General features: G+C 40.5%; 1 protein-coding gene across 2 annotated transcripts in view; it reads left to right on the top strand.

Annotated features, from left to right (window-relative positions):
* The first annotated feature begins 4,509 nt into the window (after positions 1-4,509).
* Positions 4,510-17,211, top strand: part of ALCAM (activated leukocyte cell adhesion molecule) — a 227,239-nt gene continuing 214,537 nt past the window's right edge. The window contains exon 1 of one of the 2 annotated variants that reach the window (XM_040225481.1): positions 4,510-5,261. In XM_040225481.1, the coding sequence (XP_040081415.1) occupies positions 5,189-5,261 (73 nt within the window). In that variant the 5' untranslated portion in view covers positions 4,510-5,188. The remainder of the gene's footprint in view (positions 5,262-17,211) is intronic. The other variant, XM_040225471.1, reaches the window with a different exon arrangement.

Here is a 17,211-nt window from a genome sequence, read left to right as displayed (position 1 = left end):
AGGTTTTCACTATGGTGACTAGGACTTGACTCATTCTCTTTGCCTTTCCTAAATCTTAGTCTGCCTAGATGTAATATTGTATGTGATACTAAGAAATATAATATTTGGTCTTGACTCCTGGCACACAGCTCCTAAAACTCTTGGGATTTCCTAAAGAAGGAGAGGGAAAAGGGGATGTTTTGCTATGTTAATGAGGTGACTTTGGAAAGCCCTAGGTCACCTAAGGATGGTTCTTGGTTGCCAGGAGATCTGACTCTGTGATTAAAGTGTGAGACCTTTAGTCCCACCTCCGGACCTCCTGGGTGGGGAGTGGGACTTGAGAGTGAATTCAACCACTAATGGCCAAGAACGTAATCAACGGTGCTTATGTAATGAAGCTTCCATAAAAACTTGAAAGGACTGGGTTCCAAGAGCTTCTGGGTTGGTGAACAGGTGGATATTTACGGAGAGAGGCCTGCTCAGAGAGCAAGGAAGCTCTGCTCTCCTTCCCACACAAGTTGCCCTAGGCATTTCTTCTATCTGGTTAAGACTATAACCAGGCTGATACTGTCAGAACTGAGTTGAATTGTAGAACATTCAGCTAGTGTCCAAGAATTCCGTGGTGGTGTGTGAAAAAAAAACCCACACTTTGGAACTGGTACCAGAACATATTAGTCCAATCATTGAAGACACAGTGGAAACACTTTTCATCTCTATTTTTCACTCTTCCTGTTAAGTTTGTTTCAGATTCTCTATTCTATAAAGAACTCTTTCTCATTACATATCCTTCATACTTACATACTTACAGAGTACTCTATGTATTTGCAAAGTATTGGCCAGAAATGTGTACTCATTGTTGGGGAGGCAGAAGTGGGGACAAAGTGAGTCAGATTTGTTGTATGCTCTTGAATTGCATACATTTTTTGTTAAAAAACTAGGAAGGCACACAAAACACTGTGACAAAGGTAGTAAGTAACAAGCATCCCCAGCCTCCAAAACTATCTTTGGGAAATTTCATCTCCAGTGGGAAATTGTTTACATTGATCAAAGAAAAAATCACCTCAACTTTTTAAGTGCTCACATGCCCCACCTACCTGTATTGTCACATACTGATGGGTTAGTACAGATGGGGCAAAAGTTCCTGACCTGAGCCTCTGGGATCCTGAGAACTGATCTCAACAGATTCTAAACTGAAAAATTGTTTACTGTGCTGTTACTGCTTTCAGCATACTGTCCTGACTGATGATGAATTCTTTTATACTGGAGATGCAAAATGCTTCTCATGTTTCAGGTAACAAGAAATATGTTTTTCTCTGGCTGAACATTATTCATTTTATTTCCTGCAATAAGAAGTACCCATTATGATGCTCTGATGCATGACTAAACTGGTAAATACCATTGGAATACTGTTTTCTAGGTTGTAACAAAAGCAATTGTGATCCAGGTGCACTGGAAAAGGTCTTCCTGTTAAGAACTAGGTAAAGTGTTCCAACTCTCCATTCTTTAGATTGTGAAGGACTAATACTCTACTGCATTATTTTGTGGAACTTACATTTCAAGCTTATTTCCAATTCTGAGCTCTTACTTATGCTAAATTGCTAGAAATAGTATTGTCGTTTCATATGCACTGACCTCACTCATGCAGATAGGGTGCACTGCTTCACTAATTTCCTCAAGGGAAATATATTTGAGAGTAGGAGACTTTATTAAAGCTTTGGGACTATAAAGGAGTTTATATTTAATCAACAACCCCCCCAAGCAAAAAAGTCAAATTTATTGTTACACATTTCTGATAAATGAAGTGGATAGTGATAAGCAAGTAAACAGAAATGAAGCTCTAACATCAAAATGCCTTGAGTAGAATTGTGGCATTATCGTTACTATGAATCATGAATGATTGTGTGACCTTGGGAAAGTTACTTCATGTCTCTGGACTTCAGTTTCTTCATGAGTAAAATGAAGACAATATTAGCACCTCCCTCATAGGGTTTTTTGAAGGGGGATTATTCCACTAATTCATATAAATTGTTTAGAATAGCCTAACACAAAGAGTTGGACATGACTGAGCAACTGAACTGAACTGAACAAAAAGTAAGTGTTCAATAACTGTTATTAATGTTATTTATAATATATGTAAAGGTCTTCCAGCATTTCAGTTTAGAATTGTGTGGCTTAGTCATTGTACCTTCTTTTTTTTTTTTTTTTGTCCCTTTTTTCTCAGCATCGCTGTATTCACTCCCCTGCCAAATTCTTATTTTTATTATTTTGTAATTTCTCTCTTTTTTAAATTATGTGATTTAATATAGAGTAGTTTCACCATCACTTTTGTGACGTTAGCTATAGATGACTAATAACTTTTGGAGTTACTGCTCCAAGTGGCATGTTAAGGTATTTTCCTAGGATAGGACAAATTCCTCTCTAAAAGGAATACTAGAGCAACTGAGCACTACCTACAATCGTACTTGTCCTACATGTATGTATAGCATGCTCAATTTTCATCCAACTTAGCTGCACACCTTTGAAGGTGGCACTCTGATGTGTCATCACACTTTGATTATGAGACTGACTTTTGCTCAAGGTCACTCACTTGTGCAGAACAGGAGTTTTAACTAGACTCTGATTGCTCCCTACAGCCCAAGCTCCTTCTACTGTGCCTAGCCAACTATTTGTGAGATTTCATTTAATCATGGGAGCAATCTCACAAGGCTGGCACTATTGCTATCACTTTTTACAAGTAAGGAAACTGAGGCTTAGAAAGGTTGAGTTCATCAAGATCATGCAGCTGATAAATGTCAAAACCCAAATCAAACACTCTGCCTTTTGCAGATCCACTTTTTAACAATTATGCTATATTAACTCTCATTCCAAAATAAAGGGGATCAGACAGAGAGAGTGGAGGGGGAGAGGGGTCCAGGTTAAATATATAGTTAGGATGATTTGTCCCTGTAAAGCTACTTAGAACTGCTGTTAAAAGGGAAACAATTCCCTAAAGGATTTCTACAGGATCCCATCGGAATGCTAGCAATGCAGTCAAATTTAACTCATGGAATACTGAATTAAAAGGTGTTTGCCTTATAGCATTTGCCTTCTTGTAGGTCCATAGGTGAAAATGAGATGTTCATGTTAAAACCAAGAGGGAGAAACTACTTATTTAAAGAGAGAAAAAAATACAAGAACTTTAGAATACTGTAAATATAATGTAAGGAGAACCAGGAAGACAAGACTGGCAGACTTTATCATAAAAATCACAGCGGAAGAGGGAGCTTAGAGATTTCAGCATGAAAAGAAAAAGAATTCAAAGACTTGTGTATGCACACGCGACCGTGCTCTCGCTTGTTTTATTATTTCTCCTGCCACCAACTCCCCTCATCCCCATCTAGCTGGTGACTCAAGCCTTCTGATGAAAGAGCGCAGTATGTGAAGATTGCTAGTTGACATTTCCTTCTGGAGACTAGGGTGACCCTGTGATGCACGGAAGGCTATTCAATGCCTTGGCGAAGTGGTTCTGGGACCAAGATTTTATTATGCTTCGTGGATGAGAGTTGTGATCCCACATCCCGGATTTAGAGCCACTAAGGGCTTCGACAGCTCCACCCAGGTGTTCTAGAGGAAAATATTCCTTCATGCTCTCTGCCTGATCTGAAAGCAACACAGCCTCCTAATGTTCCGCCTGGGAGGTGGTTTAATCTTTAGAAATTGCCGGAGAAGCCTGTCCATCTGCCGGGATGCCTGGCTTTCTGAAACGGAAAAGAAGCTTGGCTGTTAGAGTAACTTGAAGATTTCTGTTTGCAATTTAAAGTCGCCGCTTAGTTCAAAATAAAAAAGACACACGCTCTGGCTTTTGCAGATATTGGGAAAATCTGTGTGACGAAGTATGGATCTAGAAATCCTTGATTTAATTTCCCCAAGGAAAGAGTAAATATTTTCTATTTGCAACTGGGCAGTCGACTCAAGTGATCTGCCTGAAAAAGGTGTGTGCGAGAAGGACACGTGGCGGGGGGGGGGTGGCGCGGTTAGAAGGAGGATTCAGCTTAATGAGTTGCTCCCCCAACCCCGCCAATCAGTAGCTGTTCATTTTAACTTCTCGGAGGCAAGTTCCCACCCTAGCTACCTCCTCCAGCCCCTTCCTCCCTCTTTTGCCCCCCCCCCAACTTGGACCCAAAGTTGAGAGTCCCTGGAGAAGTCCGTACCCCCACCTCCCTGCCCTACTACTCCCTTTGCAGAAGAAGCAGGCTGCGATATCACGGCCGAAAAGTCTCTGAGGAGTGAGCCAGTGAACAGGCGTCTGGGGGCGAAAAAGGGCAATCTGAACCGCTGCGAAGCTGCGTGGGCAGTGTGAAGTGAGAGTAGGTCTGAACAGAGCTCTGGTAACGACACTGCAAGTGGCGGTGTTGGAGGCCCTACCGAGAGCCGGCTGCTTCTGGGTGCGCTTCCTATTGGCGGGCGTGGCCCCGGGGCGGAGCCACTAAAATACCCCGCCCACTTGGGGCTCCAAGACGCCGCGCGCGCGACTTCCCAGAGGAGTTCCAGAGTCGGCCTCAGTCTGGGACTTGGTCCTGCAGCGCCTCTAGGCTGCGGATCCCGCTCCTACCACCTGCGCTTGGCTCTACCTTCTGCGAAGCGGGGAGCTAAGAGGAGAGAGGGAGGAGGCGAAGGGAGGAGGAGAGCGGCAGCTTACACACGCCTTCCAGTCCCTCCACTCAGAGCAGCCCAGAGACCGCCGCTGGCGCCGCTGCTATCGCTGCCGCTGCTATCGCTGCCACCGCCGCTGCCACCTGAGGAGACCGCCTAGACCTGTCGGCCCTCGGTTGCCACCCCCGGCAGTTCTTTCCTAACACCGGGCTTTTTATGCACACTGCCACTACCATTATTATTCCAAGAGAAGGAAAACAACGGACCCGCTAAAAAGAACCACGTATACCTTTCCGAATTACTCAAGTGTCTCCCGGGAAGAGAGGGTCGCCGGCCCCGAGAGGAGCAGCCAAAGGGCCCGAGGGCGGGTGTGGAAGGGGAGGCGGGAGGAGTTGGGCCACTGCGTGGTGGAAAGTTGCGGGCGGCGGAGACGGGAAGGTGCAGCGCCACAGCCCAGAGGGCAGTGTGTCAGAGAGAAGCCTCTGCCCCCAGCGTCCGGAGCGCGAGCGCGCGGGGCCGGGGACGACGCCCCCTCCTGCGGCGCGGACTCTGTCGGTGGTCCCCGAGGAGGAGGAATATGGCTCCGAAGGCGGCCCCCTCCTGCCGTCTGGTCTTCTGCCTCTTGATCTCCGCTGCTGTCCTTAGGCCAGGTAAGAACAGGGGCCTCGGAGCAGCCCCAGGGCGGCCTGGACCAGGGGGCAGCTTCCTAGGTCCCGGGCCCGGGCCTCGCGCCCTCCACCCCCGTGGGCGGCGCGCCCAGGCGGATGGGAGAGGTAAGGGGCCGGTGGTGCGCGCACAGAGCTGGCCCTAGGTTCCCCCACCTGTGCCGCATGCTTGAGTTCGGTCGGTTGGCTCAAGTTGGGGCAGCGACTGGGGGCACTGGATAAATCTCCAGGAAGTTTGGGTGCGGCCGGGGTCGGGGCTTCAGGGGGCCCGCAGGCGAGATTGTCTGGTTCTCTCCCCTTCCCCCATGCGGCTCCCGCCTGGGTGGCGGGCTCTCGCCCTCTGACAACCCCGCGGGTATCAAAGTCCACGTCACTGCGCTCTGGGCAGTTTTCCTTTCGCTTAGCTCTCAGAGGCAATAACTCGCACTTTTTCGTGATAAATCCCCTGGTAACTTCCCCTGTGTGAGAGGTGAAGAAAGGAAGGGAGGGGTTTCCTCTTTGGAACCGCTGAAAAGCTCCGGCTGCGGCTTGGAAGCCCCTTCCTCCATTGTCTGGGTGGGTTGTGAGGGTGGGGGTGACGGCGGGCCAAGGACGCAGCCTGGACTGGAGTCCGCAGCCAGGTCTGTGCGCCCTTAGTGAGGCGGCTGAGGACTGGTCAGGACCCGTGATCCGACCTCAGTTTTCAGTTCTGTATTGAGACTCATAAGGAAAAAAAATAAAAAACCCCAACAACTAATATATCTCGCCTGGGAATCCCTTTCCTCGCCCTTAACGTCCCCTGGCGCTGCCATCCTCGAGACCCGCTGGGTGGCTGACAGGAGTTGATCCTCGCAGGGCGTTCCGCGTGCTCGCGGTCGCTTGACAGGGCAGCCAGTTAATTTTTTCCTTTGACTTGAGGATTTAGGGGGACATTCTTTTCTCCCTTTGAAGTTTTGATCTGTAGCCCCTCCTAGACAGTTGAAGATAAAACTCCTACTTCCTGTTATTCCGGCTTCTGTTTGTCCTCTTGCTCCTTGCTTTAGTTTTTATCGAAGGAAAACTCACTTGCTTTTCTCATCTTTTATTTGTGCACATACCTTTAGTTATTGGCAAGCTCAGGTCAAAGCAGAGGTTTGAAAGCCTCTGGATCTCTCCCAGGAAAGGAGGGGAGAATGAGGCTGGGGGTTAGAGCCTGAAGATCCCTGGTGTTGGGGAACTGCCACCGCTGTGTGTGTTAAATGGTGGTGGTACGCGGGAGGTGGGTGCCCTCCCCAGATCTGGTCTCTTTTAAAGTTACATTTCTAGTTGAGGTAATGAGCTCACCTGCTGTTCTGAGGCGAGAGAAAGAGGGGTCTGTGACAGATCGCCGGCTCTGGGGCTGGGAGTGTGAAGCGAGAGTTGAACCGGATTGAAAGCTGGTGGGGTGGGGCGAAAACACCTGAGAGGGAGGAAGGGGAGAGCCCCTTGGGTCAGGCACTGTACAGATCTCACTTTTTCCAGATCCCAGTGTCCGGTGTGGGAAGGAAGGGCACTCACTCAGAAGCCAAGGGGAGAGGAGGGAGCGCGAGGGTGCTGTAGTTTGTAAAATGCAAAGATCCACACGCCTACAGTTGGTTTTAACCCCCTCGCCACCTTAAGAGTGTAAGACTCACCTACACCCTCCACCCCCGGACCACACGCACAAGCCCAGTTTCCTTTTCAGTGCTGGAATTTATTTTCAGCTGGGCCATCTCGGAGGACAGGTTTTTCCGCACTTGTAACTGCTAAAAAGGGAGAGGTTCCTCTTTCGGATCTTGGGGCGACTCTTTTGGCGCAGCAAGCTCGCGTTTCTCTCCGACACCCAACTGCGTGCTTCCAGCCAGCCCGGGAGGGCTCCCTTACCGCTGCCTACCCGCGACTGATCTGCGGGTCGGAAGGCTCGGACCCTCAGACCGGCGCTTTCCTTGAATTTACCCGGCTGACGTATGCTCCAGATTCTCCGTATGGCATGTGTGTTTTGAAAGAAAGGATTATGACACTAAAACCGCCATGTCCAGACTCTGGACGCAAGTCTTGGACTGCAAGTGCACCTCCTTCGGATCCCTCAGCACAGCCAAGCCCGGTGGGGATGCAGCGCCAATTGCTGGCTTTAGGGACTAACTGACTGCCCCGCGTGCAGCCTTTCATTTCCGGAGCCGTATTGACAGTGTGTTTAGACCTAGAGTTTGTGAAACTGCCCCTGCAGGTCTTTCCGTCTATAGTCACTATATAGCATTGAAATCAATATATTGTAGGCATGGTATGTAGTCTATTTTGAAGGGAGGAGGAGAATTATCTATGAACCACGGAAAATGAATTCGGCGATAAAGGCGATGAAGTATGTGCTCAGCATCTGAGGGAGCAAGAATCTCATTATTCTCGTAGAAAGAGCGTCAGCCTGTGGTGACATTTTGTATTGCTTTTAAAAAGGCTTTCATTGGTTATTTACAGGAAGGTGGGGTCCTGTAATTAACTATTTCTTCTTTTGGGTCATCTGTGTGCACTCCTCTCTGCAACGTTTCTGAATTGCTCACTGACATAAGGTTCATTCCAAAACATGAAGCTCCCCCTCCCCCGCTCCCCAGTGAAATATTATGTTCGGAATGCATCTGTTTATCTCAACAGGCCTTGGGAAAAACATCAAATAATGTCCTTTCAGACTACCTGGTGTGGGACTATTAAAATTTATGATTTCAAAACTGCAAACTCCTTAGAAGCCAGTAATATTGCTGTTTCCTTGATGATTTAATACAGTAGCAATTGATAATTTAATGGGGCACTATTTAAAGTAAACTGCTTTCCTAGGTTTGTTTCAGGACCATTTACCTTCAGGCACTTGAGCAAGTCATTTCACCATCTTGGGCTTCAGTATCTGCATATATAAGGAAAAGGGTGGACTGAGATTCTGCTGAGAGCTCTGCTAGCTCAAAATTCTGTTTCTAATGACCTAGGGTAAAAAGCCCATTTAGGTAAGGCAGAGTCATTTTCCAATTGTATTTTTCTAATGCTTTCAGACAGTCTGGACAGACACAATTCCTATAAATTCTATTACTAGAAAAATGTGAGTGGCTCCCAATTGCTAGTTTTCCATCTTTTTTCCTTCTTTATAAACTCATATCTTGTGCTTACTCCTCTGGGCCTGAATCAGACCATTAAAAAATGTATAATAGAATTAGTCTCCCATTCTCCTGGTAAAAGGGATCCCAACAGTCAGAAAAGGCTTTAGGTCATTAAAAAACAAACAAACAAACAAAAAACAGAGAAACAGAAAAACCCTTTTGCAGCCCATCCCTTCTGGAAGACTGGCTGTATTTAATCTTCATATATAGTTCCTAGAAGAAAATGTAAGTCATGGTTTATGCTAATATGTTCAAAGTCTTATACGTACACATTAAAAATGATCCTAAACAAACTTGATTTGCTTCATAGTTGTATGTACAATACAGAAGGAAATAGAATATAAAATAATGCTTTTGTGTTATTTTGAAATCTGTAGAAATCCAAAATATTTTTATGACTAGATTCTAAACTTTTTCTGACTATTTAGAAAATCTAAACTAGCTTGTCTTTAAAAATAGAAATTTAGAAGAAATGCTTCTCTATTGTTGACTTATTAAAAAGAAAAAAAATCAACAAAACCCTGCTTTTAGACTCCTAAAAGTTAACAAAAAATTCTTTATATTGGTATTAGTACTCATGTGTTCAGTTTGTAGCTATGCTGCATAAGAATTTTGTAACCTTGAGGAAGTTATTTTTCTACTCCTTTTTATTTCCCATCTGTAAAATTATCTCCCTGTGTAGTACATCATTCTGATTTTGGTGAGATTAGTAACTCCCTTGCTCAGCATTTTGAATTTTTCAAGTAAAACATGCTATATTAAGACTTTTATTATATCCTTAATAGAGTAACACTTTTAAATTTATGCCACTTAATTATCACTTTGACCTTTTTATTAAAAGCAGGCAAAAGTGTTTTCTTTTTTTCCCCTTTTTACCCGCAAGTTTTCATGACACTAAATACAGGCCTTTGTAAAACCAAGCACTAAGTTGTCAGCATTACTTGGTGTAAGATAGCAGCTTTTTGTCATATAGTATTTTAAATGCTTTATAATCACCTTGTTTTATATTCCTAAACACACCTCTTTTTGTTCTAGTCATCTATTTCACATAAAGCATCATCAAAGAGTTCTAGCTCTCTGGAACAATTCACTCTAGTAGACATATGCAATGTGTATCCCAAATATACAGGAAAGCAACATAGGTGCAGCTATGATAAAAGAGTAACTCTGTGCCTGTGTGTATATGCAGAAACTTTAATTTCCCTCAAATTGTTAATTTTATTCTTAATTGTTAGATTTTCACAAAGGCCAATTTTATTTCTCACACATGATTTTATATAGCATATTAAGAATTCAGCTAACTTATTGGAATACTAAAGAAAATTTTCTTGGGAGTGGTAAGTGATAAATTAATGTTTATTTGATTATTACTTTTGGATATCAGCTCCTTTTTATTTTCAATACAGATTGAAAAAGACCAGAAAAATGTCCATTTATATTTCTCATTACATTTTTATTAGGGCAGAAGTTTCCTTTTCCTGTGGAGAACAAAGCCAAGACTAAAATATATCTAAAAAAAGGATATCATCGGCTTTTGATAAGGTTAAATCCTACAGTTATTACAAGTATCCCTATAGTGTACAAAATATGATCATATATTTGTAGTTACTGATATTTTCATCCAGCTAATTTCTCTATTTAGATAACAAAATTTATGTTCTCTCCCCCAAACGTATTAGACAGAATACCATATATATTTCAGCTAGGACTAGTTCCAAGTGTGCTGTAGTATTCAGTAATTGTTTAATGGTAACCTATTATCAGATGCCATTATTGTAGTGTATGTTCCAAGAATGAAATTAGCTTTTAGTGCTTCCTCTTTTATTTATCTAGTCAGTTCCCAATTATCCATTCTATTCAAGGGGCAATCAGAGTTGTGCAAAATCCAAAAATTTCTAGTCAAAGGATTATGTAATTCAACTTTGAGTTGAGGTACTTCAATGAACATGACTATGTCTGACCTTCTAAGAATTCATAGTATTGCAATATAATGAAATGAAATTGTGGGAGAAAAGTCTAATCAGAAATTAGACAGCTGTCCAGTTTCTCTGGCTTGCTTCCCTGCCTTTTTACTCCCTAAAACTCTGTTCTCTGTCACTCCATGACCCATACATCATGGTAGATCCAAGACACTCCTGGATTATGCCTGGTTTATTCAATTATTAATGGTACCCTTTCACTCTCACGAGTGCAGTTTGGATGGCAAATTATATGGTCACAATAATTATTAATGACTTGACTGTCTATGTGTCTGTCTTGGAATACTTAAGTTAGAATAGTACAGTTAAGGCATTCCTCATCCTGACACACTGCTTATTTCTAACCTTTTTAATTTAAGTATCAGCTACAGTGAAGTATCAATAAGGGGTTGTATGTTTCTTTAATGTCAAGTTCGACAGAGATATAAGGTTATGGCTAGAACCCCAGAATATTGTAGTATGTGTGAAACATTAAGGATTCCATGGATTGGAGTGGAAATCAAATCGACCTGAGATGCCAAGAGAGTAGTGGTGTTTGAAATTCACCTGAAAGCTATACTTAGCCATGGAGTTATCTAGGGAAGGCCTATTTCAATTTGATTCTGAAATCCTTTCTTAGCCAGCGCCCAGCTGCACAATTCTCATTCTGTTCTTCTGTAAAGTTTCTCAGTAGCTCCACTGTCAATTTAGATCTAAAAATAAATTACCAAGGATATCTATACAATTGAAGGAGGGTTTCAAGTCTTTTCGTATATGTGAGCTACAGTTGTATCAGTTAGATATGGTGACCTGACTTGCAACAGCCAACAACATGGCCAGGACAGTCGGTGTCAAGACTGACTATTCCTAATTGGTCACTCACAGGTTGTTTCGTTCATCTGTCTCTGAGGGTCTCAGATATTCAGAAAACTCCAAAAGCAAATGGAGGTAGGAAACATGAGAGAGTATTATCTAAGCACACAGTTAAAGGTTGCCATAGATTTGTCCTTATTAATAGGAGAGATTGAAGGGAGAGGGCCTTGGACACTGTGGCTAAAACTCTTATCAGCATATTCATAAGTACTTTCCCTAATAGTTGAGAGGTTCCTGGGTATAAAATTTACCTAGCTCCAAATCAAGCCGAAAACGAAAAGAAGTCTTGCTACTCTTATTAAAATTTTGAACCACAGTGTGTCAGTTAACTATGTCACATAATAAAGTACTCCAAAATATAATGGTTTAAAACAGCAGCTGTCTTATGTAGTTCATTATTTTTCAGTTTGGCAATTTAGACTAGACATTTGAGTGCTTTTCTGGTTTTAGTTCCATATCATTTTACTGTAGTCTGCTGTGGGTCAGCCTATGTAGCTTTGTGTTTGGGATTTAACTGGTTGTTGTTCAAGAAAAATTAATTATTTTCTATAGTCTTTCATTTTCTGATTAGCTTCCATAGGCTAGTTTTCTTGATGGAAGCCAGATTCTGAGGGAAGGCAGAAGTTGCAAGTCTTCTGGAAAACCATTCTGCTACATTCTATTTGTAAAGGCAAATTTCAAGCCCAGCTCAGATTCAGGGGTGGGGAAATCATCTCCATTTATTGAATGGAAGGAGCTAAAAATCACTTTGATAAAGAGGTTGATAAAGACCAGGAGAGAGGGTTAGTATTATTTTTGCAATCAGTGTGCCTCTCACAATAGTAGTGAGGGGTGTGGCAGTAGCAGGGATCCTTCCTACAGATCCTTAACTCCATATCCACAGTTTACACCCTTCTTTTCCAGATTAGGCACAAAATATTATAGGGGCTCATATATTGTATAGCAGTGTCCAATAAGAATACTGTTGCCCACTGTTCAAACTTAATTTTCCCCTGGAATAAAATTATGGCAAGTTTAATCTGTGTATGTGTGTGTGTATGTGTATGTGGAGAGAAAGACTGAAGGGTTAAAGGCATACAATTCATGATCAGAAGCTAAAATGTGATAGAAGAGAGGTTACTGGGAAACTGAGAAGGTGTCTTAGACTTCCGTCTTGTTCAGTTCTTCTATTTGACAGCTAAGATAGAGGAAGATACAGGTAAAGAGAAGTAAAATTCAAAAGAAACTTAAACACCATTTTTGGGACAACAATGGTTTTAGTTTGATGTATGTTTAGACCCATAGGTTCAAGGTTTTAGAGCTATGAAGAACCTTAAAAGTACTTAGCTACTTGCCTAAGATCATATAACCAAGCCAAAATTAATTAAAACTCTTGTCAATTAACCATTCAACATATATACTGCTAAGTCACTTAAGTCGTTTCCAACTCTGTGCGATCCCATAGATGGCAGCCCACCAGGCTCCCCCGTCCCTGGGATTCTCCAGGCAAGAGTACTGGAGTGGGTTGCCATTTCCTTCTCCAATGCATGAAAGTGAAAAGTGAAAGTGAAGTCGCTCAGTCGTGTCTGACTTTTCATGACCCCATGGACTGCAGCCCTCCAGGCTCCTCTGTCTATGGGATTTTCCAGGCAAGAGTACTGAGTGGGGTGCCAGCATTCAAATTGTGTTCAGTATGTGCAAAGCATTGAGCTTGGTGCTCGGGATACAGTAATAAACTAGCTACTAAATAGCCAAGTCTTTCATGTCAAGAAATTATGTTCTTTCTGGGAAACAGACATAAGTCAACTAATTATATAATTATTGGATAGAACTTTCACTAAGTACTACAAGGATGCATAAAGAACATTTTACATCAGTGTGGCCAAATTTGATCTGGAGGTTAGGAAAACAAATCAGAAAGGTTCTTTCAGGAAGTGATATCTAAAGTTGAGAGATAATTAAGCAGATGATATGAACTGAAGGAATGAGATGAGTGAATACACTGAGAAGGAATATGGTTCTCACTCCTGGAGGTAACCAGGAATTCCTTTGTTGTTCAAATTCTTTTTTGTAATTTCCCTAATTTACTTACCAGTTGTGGGGTTCAGCAGAGGATCTCTTTGATTTTATTCAAATTCTTGTATACTAATACATATTTGCATGCGTACTTTCTCCACTTTAAAAATACCTAGGGGGAATATACTCTACATACCATTTTGTACTTTTCCTTTTTCATTTAGAAGCACATTTTGGAGAATAAAAGAATATCTAATATCAGCACATCTCTACCTCATTTTTTCACATGGTATATTGGAGTTTATTGTGCATACCACAATTAACCATTTCCCCAGTTCTTGGAAATGTAGATTTTTTCCTAATCTTTATTACAAACAATGTGGTAGTGGACATTTTAATACTGGTTCTCGTTCATAAGATCAATTATGTTGGCAGCAAAATATCTTAGAAGTGAAATTTCTAAGTCAAAGAGTATATGTATTTTACATTTAGAAAGAGATTCTATTAATAATTACAGTTCAAATAATATATATTGAATTGTATACTTAAAAGTTGCCAAGGAAGTAGATCTTAAAAGTTTTCGTCACAGAAAATAATTGTAACTGTGTGTGGAGATGATGGTTAACTAAACTTATTGTGCTGGATGGTTTTTGCAATATATGCATCTATAAAATCATTATGTTGTACACCTAAAACAAATATATGTCAATTATGTCTCTATTTAAAAATGAAATATGTATCTTTGAGAAGTTTCCTCAGCAGCTCAGCAGTAAAGAATCTGCCTGCCAGTGCAGGAGCCTCAGAAGACTTGGGTTTGATGCCTGGGATTGGAAGATCCCCTGGAGGAAGACATGGCAACTCACTTCAGTATTCTTGTCTGGAGAATCCCATGGACAGAGGAGCCTAGAAGGCTGTAGTCCATAGTGTTGTGAAGAGTTGGACATGACTTAGCACACAGGGACATATCTTTAATCACAATAAAGGTCTATGTGGATGCACCTTACCCATACTTCTCTACTATTTCTATAACTTTTAGAAAACCAGGATAATATGTTGATTCTTATTTATTTAGAGCTTGTGGGAAAAGTGAGAATTATAGGAATAATTGGCACACATCTTTATGTAAGGGAAAACTATAGACAGTTTGATGTCTAACTTGAATACACAGGAGTTGTTGTTTAGTTGCTAGGTTCTGTCCAACTCTTTTAACGACCCCATGAAATGTAGCCTGCCAGGCTTCTCTGTCCATGGGATTTCCCAGGCAAGAATCCTGGAGTGGGTTGCCATTTCCTCCTCCAGAAGATCTTCCCCACCCAGGGACTGAACCCATGTCTCCTGCATTGGCAGGTTGATTCTTTACCACTGAGCCACCTGGGAAGCCCCAATATACAGGAGGGTGTGTGCATGCTCAGTCATGACCATGGAGCCACAAATGCAGGAAAGAAGTGCATTTTTTATGAATTATTATCATTGCTATTTCCACATAAGATAGTTAACTTTTAGAACATAAACCATATAATCATAAGCCATATTTTTTTCCATTTTAGAAGATTCATACTCTGTGGGATGAGATTAACTGAAACAGTGGATTAAGAGGGAGCAAGATGTGAACCTTAAGAGTAGTTGATAATGCTTTTCATCACACAAGTGGCTTCCAAGTAATCATGTTAGTTCATTGTGGATGCAATATACATTTGTGGGTGGTCTCACTAACGCCATTTTCTAAACCCTGTTTAATAAGTTTTACTAAACAGACCTCATTTTAAGTAAACCATATTTTGAAAAGTTCTTCTAAGTTTGTTTTAACAGGATTGTCAAAATTGGTTTTGAGCTGATAAAAATACCATCTTCCATAAGTTTATTAAAAATATCAGTGCTATTACATATGTTTCACCCTATAATTTTTGGCCCAACTATAGAAATGAGTAAAGTATAATTTTATAATTACTTTTATGTGGAGAAACCATAAAATATATACATGAAGTTTCCAACAAGTATATGCTAAAGATATATTTTTAAAAGGCAACAAATACTCATAATGGACTTACTATATGTACATACTATAATTTTATGAATAAAGCAATTTCTGCCTAGCATTTACTTTTAAATATTCAAACTTGTGGCCTTCATTCTATAGGCATTTATCTCTACCTGGTGATAGGTATGACAGTTTCTAAGAAAAATGTTTATGTTGATCATAAGGCATAGGTTTTATATTTTTGCATAGATGAGCAAAATATGCATAATGAATAATGCTTTTGATATCAGATCTAAGAGAAAAAATGTAATATATATTTGGATTTACCCTGTTGGATTAATCCTCTATGAAGCCCAACCCCAGTGTATCATAATCTAATTCTCAAATAGAAAATTTCCTTTAGAAATGACTGATTAGTATATGATAAAACAGCTTTTCTTATCATACTGGAATAGCAAATAAATATATTTATTAAAACAAACCTGCATCAACTCAGCTGTTTTTCTCTTTGCTGATAAGAAGTATGTCTTCTTTTTAAAATAAATGATTAAAAAGTAAAAAAGAGTAGAGTTTCCAGGTATGGTTTGGAGGTTATCATTTTCTAGAAATGATCTTCAATACTGAGCTAAAAAGGATTTGAATTACGTGAGTAGTGATTTTGTGTGTGTGTGTGTGTGTGTGTGTATACACTGTGGCTATACCTCAGTGATATTAAAAAATAATTGCTTAATTTCTGTAGACTGTCACTGCTTACAGATTTTACAGAATATCAATACATAGCATATATTCCATTGCACAAGAGCTCAAGAACTTGGGCTGTGGATCAGAACAATAGTGTGATTACTGTCTCTTGCCTTTATCTTCTCATTTGTAAAAAGAGGATTATGATACTATCAAGCTCATTTGATGTGAATATTCAAGAAGGTAATGAAGGAATAGTGCATGACTCAGTGCCTGGCACAAAGTGAACTCTCAACCAATAATAATCATTATGAATCACATTTTTCAGTATTCATAATATTATAATAAATGTCAGTTTATTTGTAACAGAAAAATTTGTGAAATACCTCACTTTACTGGTTGGAAGATATATTTAGTTGCATTAAAGTACATTTTTGAGTTTCCATAACAAAATTGGAATTCATGTTCTTATTAGGATGTATCATAGTCCCAATATCTGTCAAGTAAATTTTCAGTTTTATGAACTCAAGGAAAACAAAAGAAAAACACAAATTGAAAATTGCAGCCTTAAAATGTAATTTCCTGCAAACAAAAATCGTTAAAGAAAAATAACACTTTGTAAAATTATAAAGAAATAAGCAATTTATAATATTATTCTTAGAAATTGATATTGCATATGTACGTCTATAATTTGAAAAGTATTAGAATTTAAAAAGGGAAAAGTTTTACAATATTATAATAGAGTTGTTTTGAAGATAAAATTATGATTTTAAATACAAGATGCATTTTCTCAACCATAATTCAATAGAGGGAGCTCCACTACTTTACTTTTGTGAGTACTGTAGGATGCTTCTATTTATTATGATTTTCTGGTGACCTCTAATTTAATAATAAAATTATTAAAAATCTATAATTTTCATAATAATGATATTTTTGAAATTGAACAATATCTTCCTCTTATTAATGGAATTCAAAAAGTGCTTCTGCAAATAATATATGTTTTAAAACCCTAGTTCTTAATTTTCTATATCCTTTGAATAATAAATCACTAGAGGAGATTGGAAAAGACTCTGATGCTGGGAGGGATTAGGGGCAGGAGAAGGGGACGACAGAAGATGAGATGTCTTGATGGTATCACTGACTCGATGGACATGAATCTGAGTGAACTCCAGGAGTTGGTGATGGACAGGGAGGCCTGGCGTGCTGTGATTCATGGGGTTGCAAAGAGTTGGACATGACTGAGCGACTGAACTGAACTGAGAGGAGATTAAAGTAGATATACTCTTGAGAAGCATACTTCAAATTAATACAGCAAAACATCAAAGGACAAGTTT

Source organism: Oryx dammah, unplaced genomic scaffold (genome assembly GCF_014754425.2).
Source record: "Oryx dammah isolate SB20612 unplaced genomic scaffold, SCBI_Odam_1.1 HiC_scaffold_2, whole genome shotgun sequence".
NCBI lineage: Eukaryota > Metazoa > Chordata > Mammalia > Artiodactyla > Bovidae > Oryx > Oryx dammah.
Note: the sequence above shows the minus strand (reverse complement) of the source record. Positions and strands in the feature narration are given on the sequence as shown.